Source organism: Pantherophis guttatus, chromosome 1, assembly GCF_059756535.1.
Source record: "Pantherophis guttatus breed Tessera chromosome 1, ASM5975653v1, whole genome shotgun sequence".
In the NCBI taxonomy this organism is placed as follows: domain Eukaryota; kingdom Metazoa; phylum Chordata; class Lepidosauria; order Squamata; family Colubridae; genus Pantherophis; species Pantherophis guttatus.
In genome coordinates this window covers 213288473-213304141 of record NC_142063.1, presented here as the reverse complement: position 1 = coordinate 213304141, position 15669 = coordinate 213288473, and the positions used below count along the sequence as shown (strand labels likewise).

Genomic DNA, 15669 nt, shown 5'->3' with positions numbered 1-15669 from the left:
AGGTATTTAAGTATATTGCTGTTTAACGAAGTTAACGAACAAGAAAAAGAGAAAAACAGGCATGGCATGTGGAACAACTTTGTCTAAAGTGTAGAAAGCTATATGATTAAAAGTATCACATTTGCTTCTTGTTAATGCTTTTCCTTGTTGAAAATGGGAGTATTCCTTTTAGATCCAAGAGGAGGGTGGGAGGGAGAGAGAGAGAGCTTCAGATATAGCTTAACACAACTGAAGGAGACTTGATGGATCAGAAATTCAATAAATAGGCAGCTAAATAAAACTACATCGACACTGGTTCTTTAGAGTATCAGAGTACAGCAAAGCATTCTGAAGATTATATGAATGAATATTATTCACTATGACAGTTACACTTTTCTTAAATTATTTAGAAAGAATTGTATTTACGGTATCTAATTGGACTCATTGCCCTTGTTCTTTCTTGTGGCCGGAAACTACACAAAGCTGTGTGTTTACACTATTAAATGTAAACAAAACGTTACAGAAATAATCGCTCCAGCAGACATTTAAGACCGTTACGATCCTCCTTTGTCAAATTCGGTATGTCAAAATAACAATATCCGCTGCTGAGGTTGTTACAGATATTTATGTATGTATTAAATGATATACATTAACTGAATTGGATTTACAGTTGTAAGCACCAGGAATACATGTCACGGTTCAGTGGCTCTGGCTCAAAAAGCACTATTTGTAACCAGTAGCTTCAAACTTTCTTTGACCCAGCAGCTCCTCAGCAGACAGTGGCTCAGCAGTCCTAGATAAATTATCTATCTGCTCTGTTCGTCTATGATTGGCTTTCACAAATTTCAGTACATGACAAACAGCAGCTGGTGTAACTCCAGGGATGCGGCTGATGGCGCCAATCTAAAACCAGAGAAAGCAAAGAGCAGGTTTTATAATATAACTGTCACGAGGTTATTAGATGCACAAAGACAAAAGACTACAGAAACACCCCAAGAAAGGGGTCATGAGAATGGCAGAGTTTACAGAAATGGTTAAACCAATCTGCTTCATTCGAGAAGAAGCAATTACTACCTTTATAAAAAATTGGAAACCCTTTATGGTCTTTTTTGACGAGAATGGATAAAAATGAACTGGTGAAGTCCAGATTTACTGATTAAAAAGGGGGTGTTTATGGGAAGATGATCACGAAGATGAACAATTTGGTGGACATGGTAACTATTATTTCTGTAACTGTTACAAAATAGATTGGAAGTATTTCTTTAGCTATATTTCTCCTGTTTTATTTCAAATAAAGGCAGACAGGTTGTTGATTGAGGTCTACTTGTATATAACACCACATCTGAAAATTTCTAACTCTTCCAGGATACACATAGCACAGTTTACACAGTATTCATTAAGCTTTCTGCCTCCTCCTGTACTTTACCGTTTGGGGGCGGTGGGCATGCAGTATCTCTCGCACTTCCTGGGATAGAGATACATCGATAGTGAGATAATCTAGGTCCTCAGGTAAATGGAGAGCCTCATCTTGACGTACTTCCTCTATTTCCAGCTTTTGATTGGCCACATGGAAACCATAAACAGCTTGTAGGAAAAACCATGAAAATAATAAAAAAAAATGAAGCAAAAAATAGGGTACAGAAAAAAGCTCTCAACTGTATACTTTGGCAATTGCTTAGGATTTTTGATTTATTTCTTAATGTAAATGGAGAATAAATGCCTTATCATGAGCAATAATATCACAAGAAAAGTGATGTGAGTAAGCTTGGCTTTTTTCAAAGCCACACGTTAAGGTCTGGAAATAATTCCATTATATTCAATTTTGCTTTTTCCATAGTTCACGTAATTAATTTCCTTCTGCATTGCAGAAGAAAAGGAACAACCGTTTTCTTTCTACAGCACCTATTTTTCACAGAAATTCAGTGTGTCCTCAGTTTGACAAGAATTTACAGCCTATGTCTTGAGCTAAATTGTTGCAAAAGAAATTCTATGACTATTATAGTTATGTACCACCCAATAAAATATTCTGTACCTTCTATTTTCAGCCTTTCTGCCAGTGATTTCCATTCGGTGAATTTTTTCATGGTTTCTGGGAGAGCTCTAGCTAAAATATCCATACTGATCTCTGGATTCTTGAAAATTTCTAGAGCACTAAACAAAAAGAAACAAACCATCCTATTATTAAGGAGTGAAATAATCTCTAACTTTGTCACAATAAATGAAACAAGTATACCCAGGAACTCCTTTTTTTGTTTTGAAATTTTGATTACATTTGAATCACAAACTTTCAGCAGATTACTCCATTTTTCCTATAAAAAAGTATTTACTATAGTTCCTACTTCATCTAACTGAAGTTATCAGCACACAGGCCCTGATCCTACTATCCTACTAAGGACCAGGTTACTTAAGGAGTACCTTTTCCCATATGTACCTCCTTGGGTCAGGTTTTTCCAAGGGGGGCCTCCTTGAAATCTTCCTACCAAAGAGGTAAAGTGGGTCTAGACCAGGAAAGATTGCTTCCTCTGTGGTGGCACATCACTTACAAAATGCCCTCCCAGAGATACTCAAGTGGCACCCACATAAGCATCATTTTGATACCAGATGAAGAAGACCTATGTATTTTCTCAGGCTTATTATTTGGCTTTTAATTGCGTTTTAAGTCACATTTTTTTAAGAATTGGAGCAAACACCTTTACCTTACCTAGTTTGTGTATGCTTTTATTTTACATTTCATTTCATTTTATTGTTTGGCATTTTTATCCAATTTACATTTTTTAGTGAGTTTTATTATAAATGCCCAGAGAGCTTTGACTATGCATGGGGCAACTTAAACTTTTAATGTTCAATTCCTCATGCATCTAGGCTCATTCAAAGCAGTGGTGAAGGAAATGTATGTTTTCAAAGATACACCTGGACAGCTTTGTGCACTCAAAGAACTTCTTAAAATCCATACATGTATTAGATTGTTCCAGTAAAAGCTGAGAAATGGAATGCAAGAATGATGGTTACATGCCTCAGTAAGCAAAACTCTAGAATAACAAAGCAATAGCCACAACCTGCGAGGGAAATGATGGCAAGGACTCATTCTGGCCTCTGGAAGGAGCTGCTGCCACATTTTGTAGCCAAACCGAACAGACTTCAGTGCTTCCATTCCTTCTTCCAGCATTGCTTTCATCAAAGAGGCTTGTTCATACCGCTTTTGTGACACACAACCAGCTTCGTGGTATCCTTGAAATTTATACCAAAAAAAGAAAAAAAGAATGGCACCTGGAATGAGGACAGAATGAGGAGTGTATCAAAACAGATGTTGAAGGAGTGACTACCTCGGAAGGTGAGCCTGCTATCGGCATTATCTGGTCGCAGGGACATCCGAAACTCTGCCCGGCTGGTAAACATCCGGTACGGCTCTTTGGTGCCAAGAGTGGTAAGATCATCAATCAAAACTCCAATGTATCCCTCAGTGCGACTGATGATAAAAGGAGGCTTCTCTTGGATCCGCAAGCCTGCATTGATTCCAGCAACAACACCCTGCAAGATGACCATGGGTTAATAGGAGTTATAAGGCATATATGACTGGATAGCAAATATTATTGGTCTGTTTGATGGATGCTGTTGCCCACTGTTTTGGACTTGAGCTACTTTAACTGTAGAGCAGTAGGGGGCAACCAATGATTCATATATGACTCTCCAATGTCCTATTTGGGCCCCCAAATCACATGGTCATCCCATAGAAGTTTGGCAGCTATAACTGAACTGTGACAAAAAATTTCTTCAGTACTTCAAAAACAAAGGGTGAGACATGGGTGTGAGAGGCCTACAGGAGGCAAATCACTTCTGTTCTTATCTTTAATGCTCTGTCTCTGTAAATCAATAGTCTAAAAATGTTTACATCTGTCTAGTCACATCTACATATTAGTGGTGGGGAGAGTCAACAGGTCAGGAGACTGAATTAAAACTCGTAATTCTTTATGAATTGCCTACCTCTGCCCTAGAGAGAATCAACCTGAAAGACCTAGGGAAAAAAAAAACATGAGCCAAGAATTCCAGCAGAAGAAAAACTGAAAATCTTAAAAAAGAATGCAAACAACAAATAGTTTAGAGTAAGAAGAATAAGACCTAAAGGGAAACCTCAGAGAAGAAAGCTGGTGCAATGACCAACAGCTATGTAGATGATGCCAACAGACAGCAGAAGCTCAGGTTCACTTTGTTACCAATTAAGATACTTTCTAAATGCAAAAGTGTCTGAAATATTAGCAAATGAAGCTGGTCAAGTGGGGAGAGGGATGTGTTTATAGGGCTAGCCATTAATGTCTGGTTAAGTACCGTATTTTTCGGAGTATAAGGCACAATTTTTTCCCTCCTAAAAGAGACTGAAAATTTGGGTGCATCTTATACTCCAAATGTAACCCTGTGCACGGTGCCCAAAATGGCTGCCCAGAATAGCTGCTGCCTTCTCTTACCTCTTCCATGCTTGGCCTGCTTTAGTTACTGGAGCTCCCTTCGAAGATCAGATGTGCTTTTGAAACTGTTTTTCAGCCCCAACGCAAGCAAAGTGATCTTCCGTGCTTTGTCTGCTTTTCTAATTGCTGCTCCTCTGATGATCAGCTGTGCTTTAGAAGCTGTTTTTTTAGCCCCAACCAGCCCCAACCTCAAAACCAGTGAGCGAACTAATGTGCTGAACCTGACCAGGCTAAGGACTAGCTAGATGAATACCTGGTAGGCAGAATTCCCCCCCCCTCCACATTTTCCTCCCCAAAAACTAAGATGCATCTTATACTCCGGTGTGTCTTATATGCCAAAAAATACAGTAACTTTTGACTTGAAAAACCCTTAATGCATCAAATTGTGTGCAAACAAAATAATTATTTACACATGTCCAGGGACATCCCTGTTCTCTTGTATAATTTTTCCTTTAGATAAGAGTTTAGAACCAAGCATCCTTTTATTCAGAAAAATACGGTTCATGCCTCTTCCTTTTCAATGTCTAAGCCAGATTCATTTTTTTCGCTGTCATTATTAATACTAATACAGCTTTCCAAAACAATAAAACAAAGATCCCTGGCTTCATCTCCTTACCCCTTCGAGGGCACTCTGCTATTCAATCCAAATATTCATTTGTTAAGCATGTATCCTCTTGAATATTAAGATAAGTGACTGGACCTACGGCAGCCAGAACCCTAGATTTCCTCTAGGACAAGAGTAAATTCCCTCATTGCACGCATTTCTAAAGGTGTGTGAAAAGGGCATTGTTGTGTGTTCCAAGAAAGCCCTGACAAGAATGAGGAACTATCATTTAATCTAAATGAACTAGTAAAAGTGTCTTGTGGCTAAATGTCACTGATGAAATTAGCATTGCAGATGCCGGCTCTGAATCTTGGTCCACTTCCTGCATGCTTTTCTCAAGTCACCCACCTGGGCTGCAGCTTCCTCATAGCCTGTTGTACCATTAATCTGTCCCGCAAAGAACAGCCGCTGCACCAGACGAGATTCCAGGGAGGCGCTCAGCTGACGTGGATCCAGATAGTCATACTGAACTCCATAGCCTGGTATGGATAAAATGGATAAAATGGTTTCACAAACGATATCTGTCAAATGCACATGGAAAACGTAACTCTACAAATCTGGTTGTTAAGTATTTCTACGGGTGCTGAACAACGTGCTGATGTACAGATCTGATTAGTGAACCATTTCTCTGAAAGGAGGAAAAGAGGCCTCCACACTGAACAGATAAAATCCCTCTATGAGTGGGAGGATATAGGAAATAACATGATTTTCCAAATCTGCTTACTGAAAAACCTGACCTTCCAACTTCTCACCTGGCTGTATCATCTTAGCATGTTCCAAGCCTCTGATAAGACTGAGGATTTTTTCCTGGATTTCAGAAGGCAGGGTCAGGGACATTCCCTGTGGGTATATGACATTGGAATCCAGACCTTCAGGCTCCAGCCAGACCTGATGCTGGCGATTCGGAAACCGTAGAACTTTAGACTCAAGGGAAGGGCAGTATCTAGATACAGGACAGATAGCTAAATCAGAATGTCGACACCATCAGGAAACTAATCTATTCATTTGTATGCCCCCAATTCCCAATGACTAGGCAGCTCATAAGTCAAAACAAAAATACAATATGAAACAAGCAAAAAAAGAATAATAGATGACAGAAGCCAGATGAGAACAGAAAAAAGAAACAACTCCATGCAACCCACTGGGCCTTCACTCACACACCTGAAAGGCCTGGGAGGGACTAGAAAGATTCCCTTGTGCCTCATCTTTGTGGTGAATTCCTCAACTTCTAATACAGGGATCAATAACACTTAAAGCCTTGTGAGTAGAACACCAAGTCAGTTCAAAAACTGCCATAAAAATGTAATGTTTGATTGTAACTTTAGGAAAAAACAGATTAAATTAAAGAGGATTTAATGATACCTTTTAATATTATTAGAATATTAAAACTATGATTAAAGTTATATTAAGTTATAGTTGTGGGATCATCTAGTTTTTAGAATGCGGCTCCTGGCATCCTGCTCAAAAACCTTCAACAAGAGGAAATGAAACTGTAGAAATCATGACTCAGTATAATCCGGTTGCATTTGTGCCTCTTTTTTCTTGACAGCTATTTTTCGTTTCGGCTGCACAGATTAACATTTAGATTTTAAGATCCTCAGTATTTATGTTTATCTTCTTATTTTATTTTAGGGCTTTAGTATACTTTGTCAAGTATCACAGAGATTAATGGTAGTAATATGGCATCTATGGTTATCACTAGAGGGCATCCAATATACAGTCTTGTGAAAAAAATGTATACCCTCTTTGAGTTCTATGGTTTTCGGTATCAGGACATAATAAATATCATCTGGTCCTTAGCAGTTCTTAAATTAAGATAAATGCAACCTCAGATGAACAACAAGACATGACACATTACATCAATTCACCGTGGCTTATAATATAGTAAAAATGTTTAAATAACAACAGAAAACAGCAGCAACTCTCAGACTGAACAGCCAACAACCAATATATATTAATTTCTTGAAAGAAATTGAAAGCAAGCACCAACTTTATTCCCAAAGGGCTATCACATCATATGCTGACTACCGCTCATTTTTAAAAATAAAATGTTTAAAAACTTCTTTTGGTTTCTACAATGCTATACAAAATCATATGACAGTACTTGCCATCTGGAAAAGTGGCTGAGCCTAGCACTTCACACATTAAAAAATGTAATAGAGACTCACCGGGGTCCTTTTACTGTTTCTTTGATGTGATTGCTCAGATGAAGATGCTCATGGATGATCTGCTCTACCTCAGGGTTGGTGTGGGTCAAGTAACAGGGCAACTGATCTTCTGGCTGTAAAATAATGGTCAGGATTTGGTGAATGCATTAAATAATTTTTATACATGCCAAATATACACTCGTTGGATTCCGCCCACTGGGAAAAAAATAATCAAAAGCTAATTAGAATTCCTATGCTAGCTAGAGGAATCAAATGTCATTCAGAAAACTGAGCACGTTGTTCTTTCCAATGGTGATTCATTTTTAAAATTATTCTTTGCTCAATAAACAATCAGTTAAATACAATCATCACAAACTGGGATCTATTGCAGGGGTCCCCAACCTCTGTGCTGTGGCCCACTAGTGGGCCGTGAGCTGCTTGCAACTGGGCCGTGGAAACGGCAGGTAGGTAAGCACGTGTGCACATCCCCACTTGCTCAAGCAGTGGGCAAGTTTGTGTATGCGTGCTCCATTTGCGTAAGTGGCGTGTTCGCACAAATGGAGCTGCATGCACATGTGTGCTTGCTGGCCGCTCTCGCGAACCATCCCCCCCTCCTGCATGTTCCACAAATTTCCCATGAAAAATTGAGGGATTTATGGAAAAGATTTAGGGAATGCCCAGGAAGGAAGGAAGGAAGTGAGAAATCTTATATCAACCAAGGAAGCCTTTATGCAGCACTGTATACTTTTACAAATATATTTTTTAATACTATTAGCATTAAACATTAATCCTAAATGCTATAGTGTTAAATAGTACATACAAGTATATACAATGTTCAAGAAGGGAATGAGGATGAAGAGCTGGAGTGTAAGAATCATATGGCAGCTAGCTCTATATTAGAAAACTATCCAGTAGATGATAAGGAAAGATATCCTTTAAATACTGTAAAACAGAATTACATAATCTAAGATCCTAAAGCAATTTACTATTCTTAACAGCTTGGATGCAAAGTCCCCAAACATTCTTCCCATTTCACTAAACATATTTGATTGTAAATATATTTTAATGAACTTAATTAATTTATGCTCTCTCTACCCACCACTTTTTAGAAGATGACTTGAGAATACCATTCAAAGACTTAGTGAAACCTGGCCTCTGAAAAGTTAGGACAACAGGCAGCTCTAACGTCAATGAAGCTTTAGAGAAATTGCTTTTGTAAATCTTAGCAATTCCTAACATAGCAATAGAGAAAAATACCATCTTCAGATTCCTCTATTCCACATATAGAAACAGAAAGGAAAGGAAGTGTAACCCATACGCCCTGTTTAGAGATATTCTCTGAGAACTGTCACTGACTATTGCATTAGATGGGGTTTGGCCCTGATTTAGGAGGGGATTTTCTTTTATGAAATCCGCTAGCCCAGTGATTGTGAACCTTTTCGGCACCAAGTGCTCAAACCGGAATGTGCACACATGCGATGGAGCGCTAAAAACCTGATGACGAGCTGGCCGGTGCTTACATACGCACCACCAGCTGGTCTTCAGGTTTCTGGCACTCCAGTGCACGCAAAGACCAACTGGCCAGCACGAATGTGTGCACCGGAAACCAGAAGAGCAGCTGGTGATGGCGCACTTGCCCACAGAGGGCTCTGCGTGCCACCTTCCGCACGCATGCCATAGGTTCGCCATCACCGCCCTAGCCATTCAGACTCCTTCCATATGAAAACAGCCATGTCTTTTCATGTGCTAGAAAAGACAAGGACTATATGGATACACGTGCACTTCCCTGCATTTTCTGGCCCACCTTAATCCACACAGCTTCACTGAGGAAACTGAATGGCACAGGAGGGTTATCTGCCTCCTGTTTCTGAAGATGAGTGAAATCAATGGAGTCTCTCAGCAACCGTGGAGGAGTTCCGGTCTTGAGTCTTCCCATGGTAAATCCAATCTTCTCCAGCGTCTGAGCCAGGCCAACGGAGGGTTGGTCTCCCATTCGCCCCGCAGGATGCATTTCCAATCCGATTAGAACCATCCCTCTCAGAAATGTCCCTGTAGTCAGAATGACACTCCCAGAATGGATTTTTGTTCCATCTTCTGAGGATGGAAAAGAAAATGAAACAGACCATGTATCATACTAATTTCTGCCCTGATAGTAGAAAATTGTAAGCATCTACTGTTCTCCAGGCAAGCAGATTTAGATCAATACAGATAGCTACAGAAAAGAAAATATCACATTAAAATTGTTTAAAATCCTAAAGCAGCTTCAATCTGGTATCTTCCAGGCATAGCTGAGAATTTTGGGAGTTACAGTTCTAAGATATCTGAAGGGTATTAATTCAGGGATTGCCACTCCAAACCATACAATGTTAATGTTTAAACTTTGTATTTTACACTTATATGATCTCATCTACAACAAACATTTATGCATAAATTCTGCTCTATTTGAAAATAAAACATATGCATTTAGTCTGATTATGGATATCAAAGAGTCACATATTGAACTAAATCATGAAGAACAAATTAAAACAATTTACTATCCTGAGCCAAAAACCCTTGTACAAATTTTTCAAGGTCAACCTAGAAAGAGATTGACATATTTTTCTCTCTCTCTGTGTCGCTCTCTCCCTCTCTCTGTAACAAGAACAGGTATTCCTCGCCTAACAACTCCATTTAGCAAAGTGCTGAAAAAGTCACTTTATGACAGATCATTCATTGCACTTGAACTGTCACTGGTCTCTTCAGTCACATGATCAACATTCAGGGGCTCTGTATCTGATGGGTATGTGTGATCTTTGAGTGTCTTGCAGTCACATGGTCATTTGCACATTTCACTGCTAGGTTCTGATAAGCAGAATCAATAAAGTACCTAGCAGTAAAATCGTAAGGTTGCATGGTCACATGACTTAACAACTGCAGCTGATTCACTTAGACCATGGGTATTAAGTCCATTGCAGTTGTATGATTTCTTATTATTGACCCTGCCACTTAATGGCAGAGTTGCCAGTCCCAAATGTGGGCGTTAAGCGAGGACTGTTTGCAAATCAAAAAATGATTTGATTCAAGGCTGAAATAGAAAAACATGTCTTGTTAGAACGGAATTTTATTTTTGGTGTACTATAATTATTTTTGTCTCTGCATAATTTAAGGATATTTCTGTCAATTTGAACCAATCTCCAGGGAAGCTGTCTTAATATGTACAAAAAACAACAACAAGAACAGCTGAAGAAGAGTTGAAAAAGCTTCTTCAATGAGGAACAAAATGTTTTCAAAGACAAACCAGACAGGCCAGTTGCCTCTTGAAAAAACACCTTTGGAACAACAACAAAAACAGCTTATCCTTATTGGTAAAAAGTTCAATGGCATCATACGACTTGCCAGAATCCCTATATTTACTTTCATATGTTTTGTGGGATTCTTTTTCCTTTGTTCCATTCATTGATCATACTACTATTACTAGTAGTACTAGTAGTACTAGTACTACTAATACTACTAGTAGTATTACATACTACTACTGCATACTACTATTTAAAATACAAGAGAGTTTTCTAATCTCTTATTAATAAAACTGTCTTTATCTTTATACCATTCAACACTAATTCATTTCTGGGCAGGAAAACGGCCACACCCCTTAGTCTCACAGTTCAATGCTATACAGCCAGAAGGTGGCACTATAGCTATTGTTTTTCACTTTAGCCTAGAAACTGCCCAGAAGGTAAACCAGATGAGGTCCTCCCTTGCAGATTAAGTGGTGACAGAAATAACTATCAAACCGCTACTCTGAGAAGCAGAAATTGGAGCCAAGGTGTGGAGAACCAGAGGGCCATTGGGCCAAAAGTTTTAAGGTATCTTAAAGTTTTCTTACTCTCATTACATTGACTGAGAAATAAGCAAAACTGCTTTCTACGGTTAATTGAGCTAATTTCTAAACCAAATTCCACCTGCTACTATGTTCTGATGCAAATGAAAGGAGACAGATTTTATTATAGATTACTTTATAAAGCGGCAGCTGAAAAAGTAACCTGGGTGGGGGTGGGGGGGGGAGAAGTCCTAGTCATGAGAACCTTATGCACGAATTATCGCTGGCAGCAACTAGGCTTCTCCAGTCCCTGAAAATAGATTTCCACAGCAATGATTCTCAGTGCAGATGGATGGAATCCTTGATTCAGAAAGCAGCACTTTCTTCCAATACTAACCCAGAATGACTCCACTGACGGAGGGTTTGCCAGGATGATTTGGCTCTGGTACAGTCAGCAGCAGATCTTCCACTGATGCTTCACAAGTGGTCAGGAGTGGGGTTTGCAGAATTTCTTTCTACTGGGGAATGAAAAAGAATTGAACATCCTTGCTTGATCAAGACCTCTTGTGGAATGAAAAGCAAACAAAAACCTTACAAGTACTAGCACGGATCTTCTCAAGAATATCACTTTACATGCAAGCCATTGGGTAAAAATTCAGATTCCAAATCTACTTTGCTACTAATAAATAAATCTTTTTTTTTTTTGTTAAGGATACCTCAATTGCACTGAGGAATTTTCCACGTGGCTTTATTAAAATGTAAGCCAATGGATAAGCAATATGTATTAGATTTTGTTAGTTGGTTTATTGCAATTTCCTAAAGATTTACAATTTCACTATTTACAGTTAACCAGCAACATTTAAGAAAGCTGGGCAAACCATCCAAAAGGATATTTCATGAAACAAAAAAAGCTTCCTTCCGCACTTGCAGCTGCTATGCTTTGGTGGAAATTGTGGCAGAGCTGTTTTTTGTGCATGTACATGCACACTCAGAAGATTAAGAAGCAAATTCCCAGCAGCCACATCAAATGTTTGGGAGATACATGAGCACTGGCATCTTAAAGCAATAGGTTTAGACAGATGCTATGTCCACTTTGCAAAGTGCTCTGCTAAAGGATTTGTACAGTGGAGTACTGATAAATTATAAAGAAAATTTAGACTCTACAAGTGAAGCCTTTAGCAAAAAATCCCCCTTTCTATTTTTTTTCTCCTTGAGAATCAATCAGCATTCCCTATTAAGCACAATCAGCCCTGGATTTTTTTTTAAGGAGATCTTTTCAAGCTTTTAACTTTCCCAAGTATTGGGAGATCTATTTTGGTTATGCTGTTCTGGTTTCATAAAGATTAACACCGAGGTCTATATAATATGTTATTTTTCCTTCTAGGTCTTCTCATGTGTGGTTAATGAGGAAAAACAGAATAAACCACACCTATGAATTAAAGGTAGTCTTCTAAACCAATGGATCAATTCTGTTGATAGGACAAAGATCACTGCTTACAAATTGCTTGTGCCCTACAAATTTCTCTAGAGAAATTGGAACCATATGGAATAGTGGAGGAGAAAGTTCTTAGAGTGCAAAAGGAGGGGGGGGATTGGTAAAAATCTTTCCAGATTGAGGTACATGTTTTATAAGGTACAAATTTCAAAAATATGAAGAGCCGTTTTCCCTATGCATTACAACATGGATTTTTCACATTAAAGCCTTTGCATCTGAAGCCTTATGTATTCCTTCAGTATTTTGTACGAGGCAATAGGTACATTTTAAAAATTAATAAATGAGAATGGACATTTTCAAAGATCTCTCAGAACTAATACTATAAGACACTGTTTTTTAATACTTGGAATCCACAATGAACTCATGTATCTTTTATTTATACATTTAGCAGTATCTTTTTTCATTTGACATCTAGTAAATCCAATTGGATATTAATTAGATTTTCTTCTGGGAAATAAAATGGCAGTCTAAGATAACCTATTTTTCTACTTTGCTTTTCCCATCTCACCTGCATGTTCTCTTTGTAGAGCTTTCGGTCAATCTGTGCCCTGTAACCCCAGACTGCTGGTCCTTTTCTTTTGTTTAACACTTTGTAATGCACTCCAGACTGATCGCAGATTCGACCACAGAGCCCATCCAGTGCATCCACTTCTCTTATGAGATGTCCTTTCCCAATTCCACCAAAGGAAGGGTTGCATGACATTTGTCCTGCACCAAATACAAGGTTCAATTTTTATATAGAGGTATATATAAAGACACACACACACACACAAATGGATGTAAAGGCTGACAGACAAGAAAAACAGTTCCTATGGGTTGGGAAAGCAACTTCCTTGCAATTTAGTATTAGGACACGAGTAACAATATATTTATTAACAAAGTATGGCTAGAATACAGCAAAAAGGTTAACAATTCCATACACCTTCAGTTGTGTTATGGAAACCACGTTGTAACATTTATTACAACATTCTACATTATTGGGCAATTGGAAGAATGGCAGAATAGTCTACATTTAAAATGTAAGAAAAAATATTTAGCAAACACTGTTGGAAAGAAGTTTGAAAGTAAACCATAGTCACACAGCATGCTTCACATGCTTAAAATTGTTAACTGGACCATCGTTTACACAATTAATCCAATTACCATACTTGGCTATGCCCAATACAACAAATCCAACTAGCTATAATGGATGGGATAACAGAGATAAGCACCCTAGAGTCCTAAAGGTGCTTTTTCAATGTCTTTTTTGTTTTTCTTTTGGAGATGCTTCATTTCTCATCCAAGAAGCTTTTTCAGCTCTTCTTCAGCTATTTTTTTTTTTAACAAAAAAAGTCTGTCTTAAGTATCAAGACAGCTTCCCTGGAAGTTGGTTTAAATTGATCGCAATATCCTTAAATTATGCAGACAAAATAATTATAATACTTATAGTTTCTTCTTGGATGAGAAGCGAAACGTCTTCAAAAGAAAAACCAGGAAATCCAGTTGCCTCTTGAAAAAGCACCTTTGGGACAATCATGACCTGGTCCTGGATGACTGAGAATCTCCATAGACACTTTCTCTTTTTGCTAGTCTAATGTGATTGACTAGTTTATGTTCAAATGCATTCAGGCCATGTTCACACGCTCATGCTGCTTAAAGGGCAGGCTTTACCTATAGAGTCTATTTTGTGCGTGATGAGCAAAGTCTGGGCTCCCACCCGGGCAGCCGCAGCAGCGGCCTCCACGCCAGCATGGCCCCCACCGATGACAATGACGTCATATCTTGAAGTGCCCGACTCTTCTGCCGAGGTTCCGCTGCTCCGCGCACGTTGCAACCGCGACCCGAGGACCGCCGGGACCGCGAGGCGGTGCAAGCCGCGACCGAAGGGCAACATCCGAGAGGAGGAGAAAGGTGAATAAATCACCGAGGCGTCGGATAAACCGTGGCAGAAACGGGGTTAAACTGAGAGCCCGGGAATGCCAGCACCATTTCACTCACTGGACGCCACCATCTTGCCTCTGACGACAGAGGCATCTAAGGATTTTACGTTTTACGGCTTGGGAAGGTTTGCGCGTGCGCACTGGCAAGTGGGCGTGGCAACCGGGGGCCGACCGACTGAAGGGCCATGGAAACGAAAGGAAAACTGTCGTTGGTGAAAAGTCAAAGATTCTGAGCAAGCGGGCAGGATGAGATGTTTGGGCCGGGCTTGCCTTCCTCCCTTAAGGATTATAATTTTCGTTGGGGAATCATGCTGGATCTGATCCTTATTTTGAACGATCCAAGTGGTATTATTTGCATTTGGCACTTTTTGTCAGCTTAGCCTTAGGCTATCCTGGGGTTATTCGGGCTCTATTAGGCTAGAAAGACAGTGCATTTTCCTGAAAGTTGATGGGAGCTCCATTTGAAAACCACGTATTAGAATCCAGTGCGTAGAATTTGATATCGGAATATGGCTCAGGTATAAACAAGTGGATTTGAGATCCATTCAGGAGGCTATATTAATAATCAGTCACATTGCTGGGCACTCACTACTGTACAAGAGCCTAACTATCTGCTGTGATGGTACAAAGCCTCAATACCATAGTAGCAGGCATGGAAGTAGAGCCCCTGTCTATGTCAGTTTTCTTATGCCTAAGGCTAATCATTCACTTTTCCTTGTGAATAAACATGGATGCAAGTGCACTCTGTCTTATTTTTGAATAAACATCCATGAGGGCAATACTGTACATATTTTCTCCAAGAATGAATTTAACAGTGTATTTCCTATGGAAATTGTGAACAATGCTAGCCCTGATTATTGAGGTCTTTAAAATGCTACATTGGCAGGTGTCAATATCTAGGTGACCTTGCCAATGCTGATAACTAAGTAGGGAGATTTGGATGGGAAACTCTGTGAGTTCAAGGGTATTGGCTAGAATGGGAAGGGAAAAAGACAATAGCAAGCGTTTCTAACACTGACGAGAAGGATGCAAACATCAGGTGTCAAGCTTGATTTGAAGGCATCTTGACCCTTTTAAAAACATTTCCTGTGCAACCCACATCTGTAAACCTGCCAAGTTGAACAGTTCTACAAAATGTAAATTTCCAAGAGTTGCTTTTGAATGCAGCTGCATACCAATGGATTTAATAAATACATGCCATAAAATTCAATATCTCCAATTCTGGATCTTCCAGCTCCTATTCACTAGCTCAAATATACATCCTCCAAA

At 39.2% G+C, this 15669-nt stretch overlaps 1 protein-coding gene across 1 annotated transcript; it reads right to left on the bottom strand.

The window, feature by feature from the left end:
- Positions 1-585: 585 nt before the first annotated feature.
- On the bottom strand, positions 586-14539 carry MTO1 (mitochondrial tRNA translation optimization 1). The gene is made up of 12 exons (XM_034432082.3): positions 14132-14539; positions 12990-13189; positions 11384-11501; positions 8995-9284; positions 7212-7324; positions 5796-5986; positions 5392-5522; positions 3303-3507; positions 3036-3207; positions 2012-2130; positions 1406-1563; positions 586-882 (listed from the first exon to the last, which is right to left on the bottom strand). Exons 1-12 carry the CDS (start codon positions 14352-14354, stop codon positions 703-705), a joined length of 2100 nt encoding a protein of 699 aa, XP_034287973.2. The 5' UTR covers positions 14355-14539; the 3' UTR covers positions 586-702.
- Between the last annotated feature and the right edge of the window lie 1130 nt (positions 14540-15669).

Excerpts from the sequence above, each read along its gene's own strand:
- MTO1 (XM_034432082.3), bottom strand. The coding sequence starts at position 14,354 with ATGTTGCCCTTCGGTCGCGGCTTGCACCGCCTCGCGGTCCCGGCGGTC. Across the intron at positions 7,325-8,994 it reads GTGAAGCTGTGTGGATTAAG|CCAGAAGATCAGTTGCCCTG; the intron begins GTGGGCCAGAAA and ends ATTATTTTACAG. Across the intron at positions 5,523-5,795 it reads TGCTAAGATGATACAGCCAG|GCTATGGAGTTCAGTATGAC; the intron begins GTGAGAAGTTGG and ends TATCCATACCAG.